At 35.9% G+C, this 23,466-nt stretch overlaps 1 protein-coding gene across 4 annotated transcripts in view; it reads left to right on the top strand.

The window, feature by feature from the left end:
* STXBP5L (syntaxin binding protein 5L) overlaps positions 1 to 23,466 on the top strand; it is a 402,589-nt gene that overhangs the window by 84,878 nt on the left and 294,245 nt on the right. For all 4 annotated transcript variants that reach the window (XM_088028262.1, XM_088028202.1, XM_028110658.2 and 1 more), the window contains exon 3: positions 21,700 to 21,781. In XM_088028262.1, coding sequence (XP_087884388.1) covers positions 21,700 to 21,781 — 82 coding nt within the window. The remainder of the gene's footprint in view (positions 1 to 21,699; positions 21,782 to 23,466) is intronic.

Genomic DNA, 23,466 nt, shown 5'->3' on the forward strand with positions numbered 1-23,466 from the left:
TGAAGTCTGTCTTTTGCCCATTTAAAAATTGTATTGTTTGTTTTCTTATTACTGAGTTTTGAGTTTCTTCATATATTCTGGATATAACTCTTGTTGAATATGTGTTTTGCAAATGTTTTTGCACACTCTGTAGCTTGTCTTTTCATTCTTTCAATGCTATCTTTTGCAGAGTAAAATTTCAAAATTTTGATGAAGTCTGACATCAATTCTTTTTAATGATCTTTTGCTGTCATGTCTAAGTAGCCTGAGGTCAGGTAGATTTTTCTCCTATGTTTTCTTCTAATAGTTGAGTGTTTTTTTTTTTACATTTAAGTCTGGTCCACGTGCATTTAATTTTTGTCTATGGTGTAAAGTATGGATCACATTTGATTTGATGACATATAAATATTTCACTGGTCCAGTATTTTTTATTGAAAAGACTGTCCTTTCTCCACTGAATGCCTTTATACTTTGGTCAAAATAGTTTTACATAACTGTGTGGATATATTTATGGACTCACTGTTTATTTTATACTAACATATTGTTTTGATTATTTTAGCTTTAAAGTAAGTATTGAAATCAGGAAATTTATTCTTTTTCAAAATTTTTTGGCTTTTCTACATTCTTTGATTTTACATTAGAATTTTAGAATCATACTGCCATTTTCTACCACACATCTGTTGAGATTTTGGTTGGAGTTGCTTTGAGTCTATAGATTAGGTTGGGAAGAATTGATATCTTAATGATTTTGAGTCTTTCTCAATACATTAAAATGTTATATTTCTCTGTTAATTTGTGTGATTTTTAAATTTCCTTTATCATAGTTTTATATTTTTCGGTATTTATATCAAAGTTAAATGTGTTGACAGTAGTCTGCATATGCTATCTCCTCATTCCTGAGTTAATGTGTTTTATAATTTAAAAAAAATAGAAAATTTGGGGCACCTGGATGGTGCATCTGCCTTCAGCTCAGATCATGATCCTGGGGTCCTGGGATCAAGCCCCACATTGGGCTCCCTGCTCAGCAGACAGCCTGCTTCTCCCTCTCCTTCTGCTTGTGCTCTCTCTCTCTCAATCTCTCAAATAAATAAAATATTTAAAAAATATATAGGAAATCTAAGGATGGTATGACAAATTTTGATAAGTCTGATAACAAAATGAACAAATGTTAATTTCCTTTATGTTTATTTTTGTAATACTCCTTTTTAAGAAAATAACTAAAATACTACAGATAAATTTGAGAGCTAATTTCCTTTCTCAGCCCAGTTTCAATCTGTCTCTAACCAAACCTAGTCATTTATCATAGTTTGGTATTTCTTTTTGCTGTTTTTGTTCAACTTTTTAAAAAGTTTTTTTGAGATACAATTTACTGTATATTTCAGCCGTTTAAAGTGTAAAATTCAGTGGTTTTTACTATGTTTTTAGAATTGTGCAATAATCGCCATAATAACTCTTAAAACATTTATATCACCCCAAAAAGAAACCCTATAACTATTAGCAGTCACTCCTTATTTTCCCTCAGTCCTCCTCATCCCAGGCTAGCACCAACCTAATTTCTATCTCTACAGATTTTTCTATTCTGGACATATCTTATAATGGAATCATGTAATATGTGGTCTTTTGTGACTGGCTTAGTTAGCTTAGCACAAATAATATTCCATTGTATGGATATAACAACTCTTATTTTACCTAGTTGTTTTTATTTTATTTAACCAATTGATAGACATTTAGATTGTTTCTACTTTCTGGTTGTTATACATAATGCTGTAAACTTTTGTTTACAGATTTTTGTGTGGACACATTTTAATTACTCAGGTACATTCAGAAGAAAAATTGCTGCATTATATGGTAACAGTATTTCACATTTTGAGGAAATTCTATATTGTGCTCCAAAGAGGCTAAATGGTTTTATATTTACACAAGCAATGTATTAGGTCAGTTTCTCCATATCTTCCATATCTTCCATATGGATATCCTTGCCAACATTTGTTATCTATCTTTTTTATTATAACCATCTTTATTGGATTTGAAGTGGTATCTTACGAATTGCTCTTAATTGGCATTTCCCTAATGACTAGTGATGGTGAGCAACTTTTTGTGCATTTGTTGGTAGTTTGTATATCTTCTTTGGGGAAATGTCTTTTCAAATCCCTTGCCCATTTTTAATTGTTTTCTTTTTTAATTAATTTGTAAGATTTCTTTATAAATTCTGGATACAAGTCCTTTATCAGATATATGATCTGTAATTTTTTTCTTCCAATCTCTTTTTGGGTTGTCTTTTTATTTTCTTGATGGTGTTTTTTTAAAGCACAAACTTTTTTTTATTTTTATGAAATTCAGTGTGTGTGGGCATGTGTATGTGTGTGTGTAATTTTTTTGTTTATGTTTTTGGTGTAGTATCTAAGAAGTCATTGCCTAACTTAAGGTCACAAAAATTTACTCCTGTTTGCCTCTAATAGTTTTATAATTTTAGTTTTTATATTTAAGTCTGTGATTCATTTTGAGTTAATTTTTTTATATGGTGTAAGGAATGGATCTATCTTCATTCTATTGCATGTGGATATTCAGTTGTAGCACCAATTCCTGAAAAAAACCAATTCTATCTCTATTAAATTGTTTTGATATCCTTAATTGAAAATCAACTGACTAAATATGTAAGAATTTCTAGAATCTTAGTTCTGTTCCATTTATTTATATGTCTGTCCCTATCCAATACTTCATTGTTTTGATTACTGTAGCTTTCTTTACATCTTAAAATTGGGACGCTTGAGTCTTCCAACTCTATTCTTCTTTTTCAAGATAACTTAGGTATTTTGGGTCTCTAAAATGTTCATATGAAGTTTAGGATTAGCTTTTCAATTTCTGTTTAAAAAAAAAAGCCAGCTGGGAATTTGATAGGATTTGCATTGATTTTGAAGATCAATTTGCCACTCTAATGATATTAAGTTTTGATCTATGGACATGGGATATCTTTCCATTTATTATTCTTAAATTTTTTTGATGGTGTTTTATAGTTTTTAGAATACAAGTTTTGCATTTCTTTTGGATATTTTATTCCTGAATATTTTATTCCTTTGGATGCTGCTGTAAATGGAATTATTTTCTTAATTTCACTTTTGGATATTGTTAGTATACAGAAACATAGTTGATTTTTGTACATTAATTTTGTAACCTGCAGCCTTGCTGAACTCCTTTATTAGTCCTAATAATTTTTAGTATATTTTTTAGGATTGTGTATGTGTAAGATCTTGTCAACTACAAATAGTTTTAGTTCTTTCTTTCTAATCTGAATGTCTCTTATTTATTTTTCTTGCCTAACTGTGCTGGGTAAAAACTCCAATACACTGTTAAATAGAAGTTGCAGGAGCAGGCATTTTTGTCTTCCTGATCTCAGAGGGAAAGCATTCACTGTTTCACTAGTATGATGTTAGCGGTTGGTTTTTTTGTATATGTGCTTTATAAGACTGAAGAGATTTCCTTCTATTCCTAATTCATTGAAATTTTTTGAAGGTATTAAATTTTCTCAAATTCTTTTTCTGCATCTATTGAGATGACCAAGTTATTTTTGTTCTATTGATATGGTATATTAATTGATTTTCTGTTGTTAAAACAATCTTGCATTCCTGGGGTAAATCTCACCAGGTCATGATAAACGATTCTTATTACATATTGCTGGTTTCAGTTAGCTTCTATTTTGTTGAGGATTTTTGTGTCTATATTAATAAATTATTGATCTTTAGTTTTCTGTCATTGTGACGTCTTGTCTTTTTCTGGTATCAGGGTAATACTGACTTAATAGAGTAAGTTGGAAAGTGTTTCCTCTTCTGATTTTTAGAAGAATTAATGAAGAACAAGTATAAATCTTAACTGTTTGGTAAAATTCACCAATGAAGCCATCTATCCCTGTGCTTTTAATTCTGAGTAGTTATTTGATTACTAATCTTTTTAAAGGTCTATTTAGATTTTTTTACTTCTTTTTGAGTCAGTTTCAATAGTTTGTTACTTTCTAGGAATCTCTTCATTTAATATCAATTATCTAGTTTTTTGGCATATAATTGTTTATAGTATCCCCTTATAATCTTTTTTAATTTTTGTGGTTTGTCCAGTTTTATTTTACTAACTGGTTTTAATTATTTGAGTGTCCTCTCTTTGACTCTTAGTTGATCTAGCTAAATGTTTGTAAATTTTATTGATTTTTTGAAAGAATCAGTATTTGGTTTCATTGGTTCTTTTATTTTTCTATTCGTTGTTTATATCCACTCATCATTATCATCTTCTTTTTTTTGACTGTCTGGCTTTAGTTTGTACTACTTCTGTCATTTCTCATTGTGGAATGTTAGATTATTGAAGTGAGATCTTTTGTATAGATGCTTACAGCTATTAATTTCAATATAAGAACTGCTTTAGCTCTATCCCCTTTTATCCCTTATTATGCATGTTTTCATTTTCATCCATCTCAAATTATTTTTTAATTTTCCTTGTGACTTCTTTGACCTATTGTTTATATAGGGATATGTTGTTTAATTTCCACATATTTGTGAATTTCCCAAATTACTTTCTGTTACTGATTTTGAACTTCACTCCATTGTGGTCAGAGAACATAATTTATATGATTTCAATCCTTTATTTATTGAAACTTGTTTTATGGCCTATCCGATTTCAACTTCTGCATATAAATGGCTTGGCAATCATCACTGCCATCCTTACAACAACAAAATGTTGATCAGACTTAAAATTAACTTTTCCTGGACCTATTGGAGAACTGAGGTTACAGGGAAAATCTCTACCCCAAAATCTGGAAAGAAAAACAGATCTAGAGAGTTCCAGCTTGTACAGAAGCTGCTGGAGACATAAACTGGTAGGAACACTCAAATGGAAATTTTTTCAAATTGTTGGATACTGAATGTGGACTATCATGAAAGTAAGAATCTCATGGAGGCCAGAGTGTTAATGGAAACCCTATATTTTCAAGGGTTTTTACCTCTGAGAAGTATACTAGGTTCTCATAGTGAAGATCTGAGAATGATCTCCTCAGGGCTCTGGAAAGGGAAGGAGAAGAATAATCATTGTAAAATACACCCAGGGTATATTCTATAACAATGATTAATTTCCTGGGGAAAAGACTGCCAGAGCCTTATCCCAACTAAGGGAAGGGCAGTGTTCCAAGTTTACCTCTCTTGTGAAGATCATACCTCAGACACACAGGGCTATTAAAAGACTGGAATTTAATCACAGTATTATTTAACACTCTCCTCCCCCATACCTTATCACAGTACTAACCAGGCTCTGGGATAGTGGCAGATGTAGGCTCTCTCTGAGGAGTAATAGAGAAGTCTAAAGTCAAGAGTGGTGAAAAAACAAAACAAAACAAAGACAATAGAGATATTCGATGTCTCTGACATAAATAGCTACATAAAACATCAAATAGACCTAGAAAAATTAACATAAATGCTCATGCTAAAGGCCATTGACCTCAGTTTTTATTAACCTATACCAACATACCTGGCTTCTCAACAAAAAATTGCAGATAAAATGCAGTCTAAACAGATAAAGCAAGCATCATAACCAGACTAAGCTGTGACAGAGATTATGGAATTATTAGACAAGGATTTTAAAATAACTGTTTAATATGCTAAGAGCTCTAATGTAGACACTATAAAACACATCTAAAAGTAGATAACATGCATGTAAAATGGGTAATGTAAGCAAAGCTATGGAAATTCTAAGAAATAATTCTGAACAAGGGGCGCCCAGGTGGTTCAGTTGGTTAAGCACCCGACTCTTGATTTCAGCTCAGGTCACGATCTCAGGGTCATAGGATCAAGCCCTGCATCAGGCTCTTTTTAATAGACTGGACTCAAAGAAAGAAAAAAATCACTAAGTTTGAAGATAGATCAATAAAAATTTCCCAGATGGAAATGTAAAGAGAAAATAATGGGAGAAAAACATATTAGAATATTCAATAATTGTGTGACAATTTCAGAAGGTATAATATAAATGTTACTGAACTACCAGAAAGAACAGAATGAGCAGATAAAAGAACAATATTCAAAGTAATGATGGCTGAGTACTTTTCAGAATTAATAACAGAAACCAAATTGAAGACCAAGGAATCTCAGAAAACATGAAGCAAGATACATTTCTTTTTAAAGATTTTATTTATTTATTTGAGAGAGAGAGAGTGAGAGAGAGAGCACACGAGGGGGGAGGGTCAGAGGGAGAAGCAGACTCCCTGCTGAGCTGGGAGCCCAATGTGGGACTTGATCCTGGGACTCCAGGATCATGACCTGAGCCGAAGGCAGTTGCTTAACCAACTGAGCCACCCAGGCGCCCCAGGATAATTTTTTTTAATTATATTAATCACCATACATTATATCATTAGTTTTTGATGTAGGGTTCCATGATTCATTGTTTGCGTATAACACCAGTGCTCCATTCAATACATGCCCTCCTTAATACCCATCACCAGGCTGACCCATCCCCCCACCCCTCTCCTCTAGAACTCTCAGTTTGTATCTCAGAGTCCATAGTCTTTCGTGGTTTGTCTCCTGCTCCGATTCCCCCCCTCATTTTTCCCTTCCGGCTATCTTCTTCTTCTTCTTCTTTTTTCAACATATAATGTATTATTTGTTTCAGAGGTACAGGTCTGTGATTCAACAGTCTTACAGAATTCGCAGCACTCACCATAGCACATGCCCTCCCCAATGTCTATCACCCAAACACACCACCCCTCCCACCCCCCACCACTCCAGCCATCCTCAGCTTGTTTCCTAGTTTAAGAATTCCTCATATCAGTGAGGTCATATGATACACGTCTTTCTCTGATTGACTTATTTCGGTCAGCATAATACCCTCCAGTTCCATCCACATCGTTGCAAATGGCAAGATCTCATTCCTTTTTATATATATATACCACATCTTCTTCATTCATCTGTTGATGGACATCTTGGCTCTTTCCATAGTTTGGCTATTGTGGATATTGCTGCTATAAACATTGGGGTGCACGTACCCCTTCGGATCCCTACATTTGTATCTTTGGGGTAAATACCCAGCAGTTCAATTGCTGGATCGTATGGTAGCTCTATTTTCAACTTTTTGAGGAACCCCCATACTGTTTTCCAGAGTGGCTGCACCAGCTTGCATTCCCACCAACAGTGTAGGAGGGTTCCCCTTTCTCCGCATCCCCGCCAACATCTGTCGTTTCCTCACTTGTTAATTTTCGCCATTCTGACTGGTGTGAGGTGGTATCTCATTGAGGTTTTGATTTGGATTTCCCTGATGCCGAGTGATGTTGAGCACTTTTTCATGTGTCTGTTGGCCATTTGGATGTCTTCTTTGGAAAAATGTCTGTTCATGTCTTCTGCCCATTTCTTGATTGGATCATTTATTCTTTGGGTGTTGAGTTTAATAAGTTCTTTATATATTTTGGATACTAGCCATTTATCTGATATGTCATTTGCCAATATCTTCTCCCATTCTGTCAGTTGTCTTTTGGTTTTGTTGACTATTTCTTTTGCTGTGCAAAAGCTTCTTATCTTGATGAAGTCCCAGTAGTTCATTTTTGCCCTTGCTTCCCTTGCCTTTGGCGATGTTTCTGGGAAGAAGTTGCTGTGGCTGAGGTCAAAGAGGTTGCTGCCTGTGTTCTCCTTTAGGATATTGATGGACTCCTGTCTCACATTTAGGTCTTTCAACCATTTTGAGTCTATTTTTGTGTGTGGTGTAAGGAAATGGTCCAGTTTCATTCATCTGCATGTGGCTGTCCAATTTTCCCAACACCATTTGTTGAAGAGACTGTCTTTTTTCCAATGGACATTCTTTCCTGCTTTGTCGAAGATCAGTTGACCATAGAGTTGAGGGTCCATTTCTGGGCTCTCTATTCTGTTCCATTGATCTATGTTTCTGTTTTTGTACCAGTACCATACTGTCTTGGTGATGACAGCTTTGTAATAGAGCTTGAAGTCCGGAATTGTGATGCCACTGGCTTTGCTTTTCTTTTTCAACCTTTCTCTGGCTATTCGGGGTCTTTTCTGGTTCCATACAAATTTTAGGATTATTTGTTTCATTTCTTTGAAAAAAGTTGATGGTATTTTGATAGGGATTGCATTAAATGTGTAGATTGCTCTAGGTAGCACTGACATCTTCACGATATTTGTTTTTCCAATCCATGAGCATGGGATGTTTTTCCATTTCTTTATGTCTTCCTCCATTTCTTTCATGAGTATTTTATAGTTTTCTGAGCACAGATTCTTTGCCTCTTTGGTTAAATTTATTCCTAGGTATCTTATGGTTTCGGGTGCATTTGTAAATGGGATTGACTCCTTAATTTCTCTTTCTTCTGTCTTGTTGTTGGTTTATAGGAATGCCACTGATGTCTGTGCATTGATTTTATATCCTGTCACTTTACTGAATTCCTGTATGAGTTCAAGCAGTTTTGGGGTGGAGTCTTTTGGGTTTTTCACATAAAGTATCATATCATCTGCAAAGAGTGAGAATTTGGCTTCTTCTTTGCTGATTCGGATGCCTTTTATTTCTTTTTGTTGTCTGATTGCTGTGGCTAGGACTTCTAATACTATGTTGAAGAACAGGGGTGATAGTGGACATCCCTGCTATGTTCCTGACCTTAGGGGGAAAGCTCTTAGTTTTTCCCCATTGAGAATGATATTCGCTGTAAGTTTTTCATAGATGGCTTTTATGATATTGAGGTATGTACCCTCTATCCCTATACTCTGAAGAGTTTTAATCAAGAAAAATTGCTGTACTTTGTCAAATGCTTTTTCTGCATCTATTGAGAGGGTCATATGGTTCTTGTTCTTTCTTTTATTAATGTATTGTATCACATTGATTGATTTGCGGATGTTGAACCAACCTTGCAGCCCAGAAATAAATCCCACTTGGTTGAGGTGAATAATCCTTTTAATGTAATATTGGATCCTATTGGCTAGTATTTTGCTGAGAATTTTTGCACCCATCTTCATCAAGGATATTGGTCTGTAATTCTCCTTTTTGCTGGGGTCTTTTTCTGGTTTGGGGATCAAAGTAATGGTGTCCTCATAAAATGAGTTTGGAAGTTTTCCTTCCATTTCTATTTTTATTGGAACAGTTTCAGAAGAATAGGTATTAATTCTTCTTGAAATGTTTGGTAGAATTCCCCTGGGAAGCCATCTGACCCTGGGCTTTTGTTTGTTGGGAGATTTTTGATGACTGATTCAATTTCCCTAGTGGTTACAGGTCTGTTCAGGTTTTCTATTTCTTCCTGGTTCAGTTTTGGTAGTTGATACATCTCTAGGAATGCATCCATTTCTTCCAGATTATCTAATTTGCAGGCATATAGTTGCTCATAATATGTTCTTATAATTGTTTGTATTTCTTTGGTGTTGGTTGTGATCTCTCCTCTTTCATTCATGATTTTATTTATTTGAGTCATTTCTCTTTCTTTTTGATGTCTGGCCAGGGATTTATCAATCTTGTTAATTCTTTCAAAGAAACAGCTCCTAGTCTCATTGATTTGTTCTACTGTTCTTTTGGTTTCTATTTCATTGATTTCTGCTCTGATCTTTATTATTTCTCTTCTCCTGCTGGGTTTAGGCTTTATTTGCTGTTCTTTCTCCAGCTCCTTTAGGTGTAGGATTAGGTTGTGTATTTGAGACCTTTCTTGTTTCTTGAGAAAGGCTTGTATTTACTATATACTTTCCTCTTAGGACTGCCTTTGTTGCATCTCGGACATTTTGAACAGTTGTTTTTTCATTTTCATTTGTTTCCATGAACTTTTTAATACTTCTTTAATTTCCTGGTTGACCCATTTATTCTTTAGTAGGATGCTCTTTAGCCTCCATGTATTTGTGTTCTTTCCAACTTTCCTCTTGTGATTGAGTTTAGCTTCAAAGCATTGTGGTCTGAAAATATGCAGGGAATGATCCCAGTCTTCTGGTACTGGTTGTGACCTGATTTGTGACCTAGGATATGATCTATTCTGGAGAACGTTCCATGGGCACTAGAAAAGAATGTGTATTCCGTTGCTTTGGGATGGAATGTTCTGAATATATCTGTGAAGTCGATTTGGTCCAGTGTGTCATTTAAAGTCCTTATTTCCTTGTTGATCTTTTGCTTAGAGGATCTGTCCATTTCAGTGAGGGGGGTGTTAATGTCCCCCACTATCATTGTATTGTTGTTGATGTGCTTCTTTGCTTTTGTTATTAATTGGCTTCTATAATTGGCTGCTCCCATGTTAGGGGCATAGATATTTACAATTGTTAGATCTTCTTGTTGGATAGACCCTTTAAGTAGGATATAGTGTCCTTCCTCATCTCTTATTATAGTGTTTGGTTTAAAATCTAATTTGTCTGATATAAGGATTGTCACCCCAGCTTTCTTTTGTTATCCATTAGCATGGTCAATGGTTTTCCACTCCCTCACTTTCAATCTGGGGGTGTCTTTGGGTCTAAAATGAGTCTCTTGCAGACAGCATATCGATGGGTCTTGTGTTTTTTATCCAATCTGATAGCCTGTGTCTTTCGATTGGGGCATTTAGCCCATTTACATTCAGGGTAGCTTTTGAAAGATATGAATTTAGTGCCATTATATTGCCTGTAAGGTGACTGTTACTGTATATTGTCTCTGTTCCTTTCTGGTCTATGTTACTTTTAGGTTCTGTCTTTGCTTAGAGGACCCTTTTCAATATTTCTTGTAGGGCTGGTTTTGTGTTTGCAAATTCCTTTAGTTTTTGTTTGTCCTGGAAGCTTTTTATCTCTCCTTCAATTTTCAATGACAGCCTAGCTGGATATAGTATTCTTGGGTGCATATTTTTCTCGTTTAGTGCTCTGAAGATATCATGCTAGTCCTTTCTGGCCTGCCAGGTCTCTGTGGATAGGTCTGTTGCCAATCTAATGTTTCTACCATTGTAGGTTACATATCTCTTCTCCCGAGCTGCTTTCAGGATTTTCTCTTTGTCTCTGAGACTCGTAAGTTTTACTATTAGATGTCAGGGTGTTGACCTATGTTTATTGATTTTGAGGGGGGTTGTCTGTGCCTCCTGGATTTTGATGCCTGTTTCCTTCCCCAAATTAGGGAAGTTCTCTGTTATAATTTGCTCCAATATACCTTCTGCCCCTCTCTCTCTTTCTTCTTTTTCTGGGATCCCAGTTATTCTAATATTGTTTCATCTTATGGTATTGCTTATCTCTCGGATTCTGCCCTTGTGATCCAGTAGTTGTTTATCTCTTTTTCTCTCTTTATTTTCCATCATTTCGTCTTCTAGATCACCAATTCTCTCTTCTGCCTCATTTATCCTAGCATTTAGAGTCTCCATTTTTTATTACATCTCATTAATAGCCTTTTTGATTTTGACTTGGTTAGATTTTAGTTCTTTTATTTTTCCAGAAAGGGTTTCTCTAATAACTTCCATGCTTTTTTCAAGCCCAGCTAGTATCTTTATAATCGTCATTCTGAACTCTAGTTCCGACATCTTACTAATGTCCGTATTGATTAGGTCCCTGGAGGTCGGTACTGCCTCTTGTTCTTTTTTTGAGGTGATTTTTTTCTGTCTTGTCATTTTGTCCAGAAGGAAATAGATGAATGAGAGAACAAAATGCTAACAGGGTAATAACAACCCCAGAAAAATATGCAGTAAACAAATCAGAAGAGATCTGAAACCAAGGGAAAAGAAAGGGAGAGAAAGAAAAAAGAAAAAAAAAAAGATTAAAAAAATAAAAAACCAGAATATGATCAAATATGATCAGGCTGGTGCATAGATCAGTGCCACATACTAGATTTTGGGTGTATTTTGGTCTGTTAGAAGAAAGTGCCTCCCAAAATTTAAAAAAAATAAAAACTTATGTATGTACAAAAATAGGGTAAATACAATGAAAGGATGGAATATGACTGTAGAGATGAAAATTATAAAAGGAATTGATAAGATAAGAATTTGGTTGAAAAAACAAAGAGGATTTAAGAAAAAAATAAAGGGAGAGAATGTGATCAGGGAGGAGACTAGAACAAAGCTATACACTAGAGATTTAGGGTATATTTTGGTCTGTTAGAAGAAATTGTAAAGAGAAACCAAGTTATATATATACCAAAATTAAGGTTAACTACTATGAAGGGATGGAATATGTCTCTAAAAATGAAAAATAAAAAAGATTTTAAAAAATGGGTTGATAAGTTGTTGGTTTAAAAAGGGAAAAAGAAAAATTCAAAAAGAAAAAGAAAGTTAAAAAAAATTACCTTTGAAAGATTAAAGAATAATGGGAAAAAAAGCTATGAATTCTATGTGCAGTATTCCCCTAGCACTGGAGTTCTGCCATTCTCATTGATGGGTAAACTTGGTCTTGGCTGGCTGTTCTTGCTGATTTTCTGGGAGAGAGGCCTGTTGTCATGGTTCTTAAATGTCTTTGCTGGTGGCCCAGTTGTTCCACCCTTGCCAGTCTGGGCTAAGTAATCTGCTTGGGTTTGCTCTCTGGAGCTCTCATTCCCTTCAAGCTTTTCGTACAGCTTTGGAGGATGAGAGTGAAAATGGCAGCCTCCCAATCTCTGCCCTGGAGGAGCCGAGAACCTGGGGCCCCACTTCTCAGTGATCCCCCAGAGAAAAGCAGTCAATCACTCCCATCTCCCCGGTCTCTGGCCGCACTGTGCTCACCTGGCCTGTGACTGAACATTTCTATCTCTGGCACCCGACCCTGTGTGGAGTCTCCAAACCCAGCAGATCCCTGCAGTGTGCTCCCGCACCTCTCCTCCCGGGGGAGGATGGGGAGTCTCCCCAGATCTGCCGCTTGTTGGCTCCCTGCTGGATGAGCAGTGGCCTAACTGTGCCACAGATCATGGTTTATGGCAACCCCGAGCTGAGAGCCCACTCCTCGGAACCGTGTCTGCAGCTGGCTTCCCCGCTCTGATACCTGGGAGCTCTGCCACACTCAGGCACTCCCGGTCTTTCTGTGACCCCAAGGATCCTGAGACCACACTGTCCCAGTGAGGGTTCCACCCCCCGCTTAGCCACTGGAGCTATGTCCCTCAGCAGAGCTGACTTCTAAAAGTTCCGATTTTGTGCTCTGCTGCTCTATCACTTGCCAGTAGTGGCTGATGGAGGCCCCATCCCCCGCCATCTATCTCCCCAAATATCGCCTCAGATTCACTTCTCCACAAGTCCTACCTTCCAGAAAGTGGTCACTTTTCTGTTCAGAGAGTCATTGCTATTCTTTTCTTTGATCTCCTGTTGAGTTTGTAGGTGTTCAGAATGGTTTGATCCCTCTCTAGCTGAATTCCTGGGACCAGATGAAATTTAGGTCTCCTACTGTTCTGCCACCTTGCTAAGATAAATTTTTTAATAAAGAAAATTTCAGTTGGCATATCACTGTAGATAAGCAAATGCAAAGAGAAGTGTTGACGGAAGCTATAGGAAGGAAACCACCTTACCATAGAGGAACAAGGTTAAGAATTACTGTGAACTTTTATTTAGAAACCATGGAAGAAAAAAGAGTAGCGTAAAATATTTAACTGTTGGAAGAAAAACTCAACATTTAGGAAATTGTCTTTCAGAGTAAAGGAGAAACCCTGATGCTTCTGCACACGCAAAATTTTTGGAACTAATAAATGAACCCAGGAAAGCTACAGGATACAAAATCAATGAACAAAAATTATTTTTTCTATACATTAACAATAAACAATCTGAAAAGGAAATTAAAAAAACAGCTTCAATTACAATACCATAAAAAAGACCAAAATATTTAGGAATAAATTTAATCAAGGAAGCAAAAGAATTGTACACTGAAAACTATAAATTGTTTCTAGAAGAAAGTTAAGGCATGAAGAAATGGAAAGATAGCCTGTGTTCATGGGTTAGATGGCTAAATGTTGTTAAGATGTCAATACTAACCAAAGTGATCTACACATTCAGTGAAGTCAAACTCAATGTATTTTTTGCAGAAATGGAAAAATTCATCTTAAATTTCATATGGATTTGCAAAAGGGACCTCAAATTGCCAAAATAATCTTGTAAGAGTGACTCCTGTCTGGCTCAGTTTGTAGAGCATGTGACTCTTGATTTTGGATTTGTGAATTAAGGTCCACAGGTGGGCATAGAGCTTACTTAAAAGAGAACAACAGAGTTAGAAGTCTCAGACTTCTTGATTTTAGTATTTATTACAAAGCCATGGTAACTAAACCAATATGGTACTAGCACAGAGACAGATATATAGACCTATGGAATAGAATGGGAAGCCCATTGGAAAACCCTTGTATATATGGTGAAATGATTTTTTTTTAAAGTTTTATTTAAATTCCAGCTAGCACTGGCTCCCCAGTGTGATAGTCTCTTCCTCTCCTTTCTCTATGCCTGATGCGCTATCCCTCTTGTGGACAGCCCATGATCCATTTAGCTTCCCACCACATCTCTCTTCCTAAGCTCTTCGATGTGGCCTACTCTCTACATTTAGTTGTAGAGTTTGTTCTGCCAGTCTTATTTTCTGTATTTATACTGATGTTAGTGTTATCTTATTCGTGGGATGAGATGAGCTTAGAGTCTTCCTACTTTGCCATCTTTCCATCTTCTCTTATCTCTATTCTTAATAGCTATTCTAACAAGTGTGAGGTAATAGCTCATTGTGGTTTCAGATTTGCATTTCTCTGGTGATTATTGATATTGAGACTCTTCTTATATACATATTGGCCATTTGTATGTCTTTGTGAAAATGTATTGAGGCCCTTTGTCCAATTTTTAAAAAATTTTGCTTTTGATTTTTATGAATTCTTTATACATTTTGGATATTAACCTCTTATCTGATATATGGTTTGCTGATATTTTCTCCCATTGTACAGGTCATTTCTTCATTCTGTCAATTATCTTTTGCTATATAGAAGCTTTTTAGTTTGATGTAGTTCTGCTTGTTTATTTTTGCTTTTGTTGATTGTGCTTTTTGGTGTCATGTGTAAAAACTCACTGCCAAAATCAATGTAAAGGAGATTTTTGCCTCTGTTTTCTTGTAGTTTTGTGGTTTTAGGTCTTACATTTACATTTTTAATCCATTTCATGTTAATTTTTGTGAATGATGTGAATGAGGTTCAATTCCATCTTTTTTTTTTGTATGCGAATATCCATCTATGTATATAGAAAACACCCAACAGCATTTATTGAAGAGACTGTCCTTTCCCTATTGTGTATTCCAGGCTCCCTTGTCAAATATCAGTTGACTGTATATGGGTGGGTTTATTTCTGTGCTCTTGATTCTGTCTTATTGGTATGTGTCTGTTTTTATGCTAGACTCATACTGTTTTGGTTACTATAGCTTTCTAATACAGTTTGAAATCAGAAAGTGTGATGCTTCCAGCTTTATTCTTCTTTCTCAGAAGTACTTTGGCTATTTGGGATCTTTCCTCATTCCATAAAAATTTTAGGATTTTTTTTCTATTTCTGTAAATACTGGAATTTTGATAATCTATACATAGCTGTGAATAGTATGGACATTTTAACAATATTAACTCAGAGTCATGAACACAAGGTATTTTTCTATTTGTGTCTTCTTCAGTTTCTTTTATTATTATCTTATAGTTTTTATTTTTTATTTATTTTTATTTTATTTATTTATTGGAGAGAGAGCACAAAAGGGGGTACAGTCAGAGGGAGAAGCAGACTCCCTGCTGAGCAGGGAGCCCAATATGGGACTCGATCCTGGGACTCCAGGATCATGACCTGAGCTGAAGGCAGTTGCTTAACCAACTGAGCCACCCAGGTCCCCTTATAGTTTTTATTTTATAGATCCTCACCTTCTTGGTTAAATTTATTCCTACGTATTTTATTGTTTTTTGTTTTTGTTTTTTGCTGATGTAAATGGGATTGTTTTCTTTATTTCTTTCTGATATTTTGTTCTTTGTGTATAGAAATGCAACTGATTTTTGTATGTTGGTTTTGTATCCTGCAACTTTACTAAATTAACTTATTATTTCTAGTGTTTTTTGGTATTATTTTTAGGATTTTCTATGTATAATATTATGTCATCTGCAAAAAGAGACAATATTGCTTCTTCCTTTATGACTTAGATGCTTTTTATTTCTTTTTCTTGTCTTATTGTTCTTCCTAGGACTTCTGGTACTGTGTTGAATGGGTGTGATAAGAGTGGGCACTGTTGTCTTCTTGATTTTAGAGGAAAAGCTTTCAACTTTTTATAACAAGTATGATGTTAGCTGTGTGTTTGTGATATATGGCCTTTATTATATTTAGGTATGTTCTTTCTATACCCAATCTATTGAGAGTTTTTTCATGAAACAGTGTTGGATTTTGTCAAAATTTTTTTCTGCATCTTCTGGAGAATCATGATTTTTCTCTTCCATTTTGTTAATGTAGTGTATCACATTTATTGATTTATGTATGTTGGACCATCCTTGCATCTCAAGGATTAATCCTACTTAGTCTTGGTGTCTGATTCATTTTGTGTGCTGTTGAATTTGGTTTGCTAATATTTTGGAGAGAATTTTTGCATCTATGTTCATCAGGGGTATTGGCTGTAGTTTACTTTTCCTATATTATCCTTATCTGGATTTGGTATCAGAGTAAAGTTGACCTTGGAAACTGAGTTTAAGGGTGTTTTCTCCTCTTCATTCCTTTAGAAGACTTTGAGAAAGATTGGCATTAATTCTTTAAATGTTCTCTGGAACCATCTGGTCTTAGGCTTTCCTTTATTGGGAGGTTTTGATTTTTTTTTAAAGATTTATTTATTTGTATTATTATTTTTAAAGATTTATTTATGTATTTGAGAGAGAGAGAGAGAGAGAAAGAGAAAGCAAGCACAAGCAGGAGGGGCAGAGGAAGAGGAAGAGAGAATCTCAAGCAGACTCCATGCTGAGCATGGACCCCGACACCTGGCTTAATCTCACGACCCTCAGATCATGACTTGAGCGAAAACTAAGAGTCATATGCTTATCTGACTGTACCACCAGGTGCCCCTATTTATTTATTTTTGAGAGAGAGAGAGAGAGAGAGCACAAGTGTGAGCAGGGGGAATGGCAGAGAGAGATGGAGAGTGAATCTCAAGCAGATTCTGCACTGAACGCAGAGCCTGACCTGGGGCTTGATCTTGTGACCCTGAGATCGTGACCTGTGCCAAAACCAAGAGTCAGACACTCAACCAACTGAACCACCTAGTTGCCCCAAGGGAGGTTTTGTTTGTTGCTTCAATCCCTTTCGTCACTGTTAGTCCGTTTAGATTTTCTGTTTCTTCATAATTCATTCTTTCTAGGAATTTATCCATTGCTTTTCAGTTGTCCAATTTGTTTACATATAATTGTTCATAGTAGCTTCTATGATTTTTTGTAATTCTGTGGGATAATGTGTAATGTCTTCTCTTTCATTTATAAATTTATTTGAGTCTTCTCTTTTTTTCTTGATTACTTCAGCTAAAGGTTTGTTGATTTTGTTTATCCCTCCAAAAAAATGGCTCTTAGTTTCATTGATTTTTTTCCTATTGTTTCTTTAGTCTCTATTTTAGTTTTTTCCACTCTGATCTTTTCCTTTCTTCTGCTAACTTGGGCTGAGTTTGTTCTTTTTCTAGTTCCTTTTAGTGTAAAATTATTATTTGAGATCTTTCTCTTATTTTTGGCATTTGTTGCTATAAATTTTCTTGTAGAACTGCTTTCCTGTATTCCATAAGTTTTGGTATGTCTTGTTTTCATTTCCGTTTGTCTCAAGATATTATATGATTTCCCTTTTGGTTTCTTCTTTGATCCATTAGTTGTTCAGAATTGTGTTGTTTACTTTTCACATATTTGTGAATTTTCCAGTTTTCCTCCTGATTTTTAGTGTAATAGCACTGTGGTCAGAAAAGATATTAGAAATAGTTTCAATCTTCTTGCTTTGTGTTCCAACATATGATCTATATTGGAGAATGTTTTGTGTGCACTTGAGAAGAATGTTAATTCTGGTTTCTTGAATGGAATGTTCTTTATATGTCTGTTACTTTATATGTCTGTTAGGCCCATTTAGTCTCTGGTGTTATTTAGCTTCGCTGTTTTCTTATTAATTCTGTCTAGATGATTTCTCTAATGTTGAAAGTGGGTATTTAAGTGTCTTACTAGTATTGTATTGCCTTCTATTTCTCCCTCCAGTTCTAATATTTGCTTTAAATATATAGGTGCTCCAGTGTTGGTACATATGTATTTATAATTGTTATATCCTCTTGATGAATTGACCCCTTTATCACTATGTCAACTTTTTCCTCTTGCCACTGATTTTGAGAAAAGTCTGTTTTATCTGACATCAGTATAGTGCATAGAATATCTTTTCCCACCCCTTCCATTTCTGCCTATGTGTATCCATAAAGCTAAAGAGAGTGTCTGGTATAGACCACATATCTGGATCTTGTATTTTATCCATTTAGCCACTTTTGTGTCTTTTGATTAAAGAATTAGTTTACTTACATTTAAATTAATTATTGGTTGGTAAGTACTTACTATTGCCATTTTTAAATTGTTTTCTGAATTTTTTAGTTCCTTTGTTCTTTTCTTCATCTCTTAATTTGTGTTATTTTTTGTATATATTTTTATGTGCTTTAATTCTTTTCTCTAATTTTTATGTAAATACTATAGATTTTCTTTTCTTTTTAGTTACCATGAGACTTATGTAAAACATCTTAGAGATATAAGTCTATTTTAAGCTGATAACAACTCACTTTCAATCACATACAATACTCTACACTTTTACTTCTCCTCCCCCCAAATTTTATGCTATTGTCACATTTTACATCTTTATATATTGTACATCCATTAACAAATTATTATACCTACAATTTTTTAAATATTATCGTCAGTTTTTATAATAGAGATAAAAGTAATTTATATACCACCATTACAGTACTGAGGTATTCCAAATTTAACTATTTACTCTTATGAATGAGTTTTATGCTTTTATGTTTTCATGTTGTTACATAGTGTCCTTTCATTTCAGCTTGAGCTCCCTTTAACATTTTTTGTAACAGCAGGTTTCGTGGTAATGAACTACCTTAGCTATTCTTTGTCCAGGAATGTGTTTATCTTTCCTTCATTTCTGAAAGACAGTTTTGCTGGGTATGGCATTCTTGGTTGGCAGTTTTTTTTTTCTTTCATTACTCTGAAAGATATCATTCCACTAACTCCTGGCCTGCTAGATTTCTTCAGAGAAATCGACTGATAGTCTTATGTGGGTTTTTTGTATTGACAAATTGCTTTTCACTTGTTGCTTTCAAAATTATCTCCTTGTCTTTGACTTTAAGCATTTTGGTTATAATATTTCTCAGCGTAATCTTTGGGTTGATCTTGCTTGGGTTCCTTTGAGCTTCCTGTACCTGGATGTCTATATCTTTTCCAAGATTTGGGAAGTTTTCAGCTGTTTTTTTCTTTAAATGATCTTTCTGCTTCTTTCTCCTCTTCTTTTTCTTCTAGGACTCTCATGATGCATGTGCCCATTTGCTTGTTGGTATCCCATAATTTACTTAGGCTTTCTTCACTCTTCCTTCTTCTTGTTCCTCTAAGTGGCTAATTTCAGATGATTTATCTTTGTGTTTTCTAATTCTTTTGTGTGATCAGGGCTGTTATTGAAGCTCTGTTTTGAATTCTTCATTTCTGGCATTGTATTCTTGAACTCCAGGATTTCTGTTTGGTTCTTTTCTATAGTTTCTGTTTCTTTATTAAGTGCATTTTGTTCATGAATTATTTTCCTGTTTTTGTTTAGCTATCTGTGTTCTTTTGCATTTAAATCAATTTTTTAAAGATGATTATTTTGATTGATGGGCAAATCATAGATCTCCATTTCTTTGGGGTCCGTTACTGGAGTGCTATCAGTGTTTGTTGGTGATGATACGTTTGATTCTTCATGATCCGTGTTGCCTTGCATTGACATCTCTGCATTTGTAGGGGCAAACACTTCTTTCAGTCTTTATAGACTCTAAGATAAAGACCTTTTTTTTTGTCCCATTCCCTGGGCTGATAGTATTATCTCCAGACTTGCAGTTGTGCTGTGTTGGAGCCAGTTACAAGGCTGTCACTGGATCTGCAGTGGAGTCTGTGGTTGGGCTTGTTACCAGGGCTTAGGCCAGTGTGGATCACTTCTGGTCCCTAGGTGCATGCAACTGTTGCCTCTAGTACCTTGTCAGTAGGGTGGTACTGGACAAGGGTCCACATGTGGGTCCTATTATCAGGTAAACAGTCAGTGGGCCTATGATCAGGTAAATGGTAGATGTGGCTCCCATCAGATCCCTGGGAGAACTGCTGCCTCATTACTGGGTGGCTCCCTGGGTGGGCAGGATTGATCCTGAACTGTGGCTGAGAGGTGCTGGAACTGAGCCTCAGGGCTGTTTCATATTCCACAGCCAAGATTAAGGTTTGCAGACCTGGCTCTGGGGGCACAGATGGGATGTCTCCCTCCAAGTCACTGGATAGGTTGGATTGGTCCCTGACCATGGCCAGAGGGGCTCAAGCCAAGTATAGGGCCCTTTCAGGAAATTTTGGGGTACAGTTGTGTCTTTTACCAGGTCCCTGTGCCTGTAAGGACTGCTCATGGATTGAGGCTGGGAGGGGCTGTTACCCAGTATAAGGATCACTGGGAGTACAAACAGGAGTGTCTCCTGCTAGGTCTCTGTGGCAGCACGACTATTCATAGATTGCTGTTGGAGGAGCTGGAGCTGAGTATAAGGCCCTTTCAGAGTCATCAGGGTTGTATCCAGGAACGTTTCCCCCTGGAACCCTGGACCCTCAGGACTGTTGCCTGACTATGACTGGGAGGAGGCTGGGCTTATGTATTGGCCCTTTCAGGATCCCTGTGAGCACAGATGGGAGTGTCTGCAGCCTGGTTCTCATGCCAGCATTCTTACCTGTGGACTGTGACTGGAAGGGTGGGGAGGAGAGGATGAGACCCTTTCCAGATCTTCAGATACCCAGATGGGAATGTCTTCTGCTGGGACCCTGGACCCTCAGGACTGCTGGCAGACTGACTGACTGTTGCTGTGAGGAAGATGGAGCACATATAGGGCCCCTTCAGGATCTCTAGGGGCACAGACAAGAGTGTCCCCAACAGGGTCCCTGTACCAGCAAGATTGTTCCTAGACTGTGGCTGGGATGGGCTGGAGCCCAGTTACAAGTCCATTTCAGATCTTTGATCTGCCTGAATTTGGTGGGCTTACCTCCAGGGGCTCCTGCACTGCAGCCAAGAAGAGCTTGAGCTGGTTCAAATACCACTTCTGGATCCACAGTTGAAATGAGGTTTGTATGACTATCACTTGATGTGCAGATCTCTTGGCATATAGTACATGCTGGTGACAGACCCCAAGCTGAATAGGCTATCTATAGCTGAGTTTTCAGGGGCACAGAGGTATTTCTGTTTCTGTAGCTGAGACTACAGTCAGTAAATCAGCTGCGTGGTGTAAGCCTGCCTTCTCAGTACAACTCTCTTCATTCTTGGACTGCACTGTAGTTTCACAGTCTCCTATCTAGATCTGGAAGCTCCCAGGAAGGCACTTTTGTTTGTGCATGGATGGCAAATTATCATTGTCAAGGAGGTGATATGTGCAAGAGATGTCCTATTTGGCCATTTTGCTGATGTCCTATGCCATATAATGTAATTTGTATTAACTAAGATTTTTTGACTCTTTATTTGCAAAATAAGGATAACTAAAAAGCAAAACATTAGATGCTAAGTAAGTTAGTTTTTACTTTACTCATTAATATTAGTACTAATTAAAATGTTAGAATCCTTGACTTTTAATATATTAGACTTGGGAGACCTGGCGTTGATTGTTATTGCCAACATGAGAGTGGTGCAGCTGTCCTGCAGCTCCAATTCTTGATCAATGAGGTAAGGATTTTCTTGACTATTTATCACAGAGACGTACATATACACACTACATTAGTTGATGTGATCTTTTTTATATTATGATATATAAAATATATTTGTACTTAAGTATGTTATTTTTTATATATTCTAAATGTTTAAAGATATATATGTGTGCAATATTATTCATGGTCACATTTCTTATAAAAGACTACTTCAGTATTTGTCAATTTATTATATTTTAAAGGAGAAAGGTTGCATATATCAGAAGATTCTGTTATTATTATGCAGCATAATTTGCAGATTATCTACATGTTTTTAAAAAAATTACTAAAACTCTAATTGCTCCATCAACAACTAAACTTTTCTTCAGCATACTAATTTAAATTTTATAATCAGCATTAACTTCATGTTTTGCCCTTATCTTTCAGGAAATAACTTTTTCAGTTATTTTCCTATGGGTTCTGCTATCTATCTATCTATCTACCTATCAAATATCTATCTATACAGATATATTTATTGGTACATATATGCATTTGTATTTATTTATGTATCCATAGCTATTATGACAATTGATTCCCTACCCTATCCCTATTCTATAGACCTAGGGTGATGAGGAACTTCCTAAAGACAGAGTATGTATTTAAAAAGCTCAGAAAACTTACAGATCTTCCATCAGTTAAAGGCTTCTTAAGGCCTTCTGGACTCATTTTTTACTCACATTTTAAGTGGATCATTGTGTCTTTTAGAGGTGTTTTCAGTTAACCTAGCTGTCAATGCAAAAATTCCTTAAAAATTTGTGCCATACCAAATCCAGGCACTTAGCAGACTGAACTCAATGCCTTGAGAAAAAAAAAAATGAAGTACTGCTGGTTGTTTTCTTATGGTGTGAATGATCTTTTATTCCATATCTCCGTATATTTTCATATATGTTTTTTCCTAAGAATTTTATAATCATAAACATGGATAAAATGGTTCATAGATTTTTGTCTCAGAGACACTTTAAGGCATGAAAAATTTGTGATGTTGGCAGATGTCCACTTTTTACTTATCTTGGTTCAAACTCTTTCTCAGAAGTCAGTGAGATTCTCCTTATTGACAAACCTAGCATATTTTACCTTGTAGGTATACTTGCTATGGGGTACCACAATGAGAGAGGGAGATGAGAAAGAAAATGGAAATTTTAAAAAAATATTTTATTGTAATACTTGTCATTACTATTTAGAATGCCAACCTTTTTGAAGTCTCTGTGTCACTCTAGTGGAGACATCTCAGCTTTTTGCCTTCTGCATGGTAGTGTACTAGCAGGCATAACTTGTTTCCAGGTAATTTTCTCTGGTTTCCATCCTCTGAGAATTATCTTCAAGTCCCTAAGTTTGCCTCTATGCTGAATAAGTAAAAAGACAAGCCTTCAACATCCTTCAGTTGTTTACATTGTCTAGCCTGAAGTAGTCACCCTGATCCATCTCACACTCAGTTTCTTTTTTTTTTAATTTAATTTAATTTTGTTAGTCAGCACAGTACATCCTTAGTTTTTGATGTAGTGTTCCAGGATTCATTGTTTGCGTATAACACCCAGTGCTCCATGCAATACATGCCCTCCTTAATACCCATCACTGGGCTAACCCATCCCTCCACCCCCCTCCCCTCTAGAACCCTCAGTTTGTTACTCAGAGTCCATAGTCTCTTATGGTTCATCTCTCCCTCCA

This window comes from Eumetopias jubatus, unplaced genomic scaffold (genome assembly GCF_037043125.1).
Source record: "Eumetopias jubatus isolate StellerSeaLion01/CBP00866 unplaced genomic scaffold, mEumJub1_p1.0 scaffold_1, whole genome shotgun sequence".
Taxonomy (NCBI): domain Eukaryota; kingdom Metazoa; phylum Chordata; class Mammalia; order Carnivora; family Otariidae; genus Eumetopias; species Eumetopias jubatus.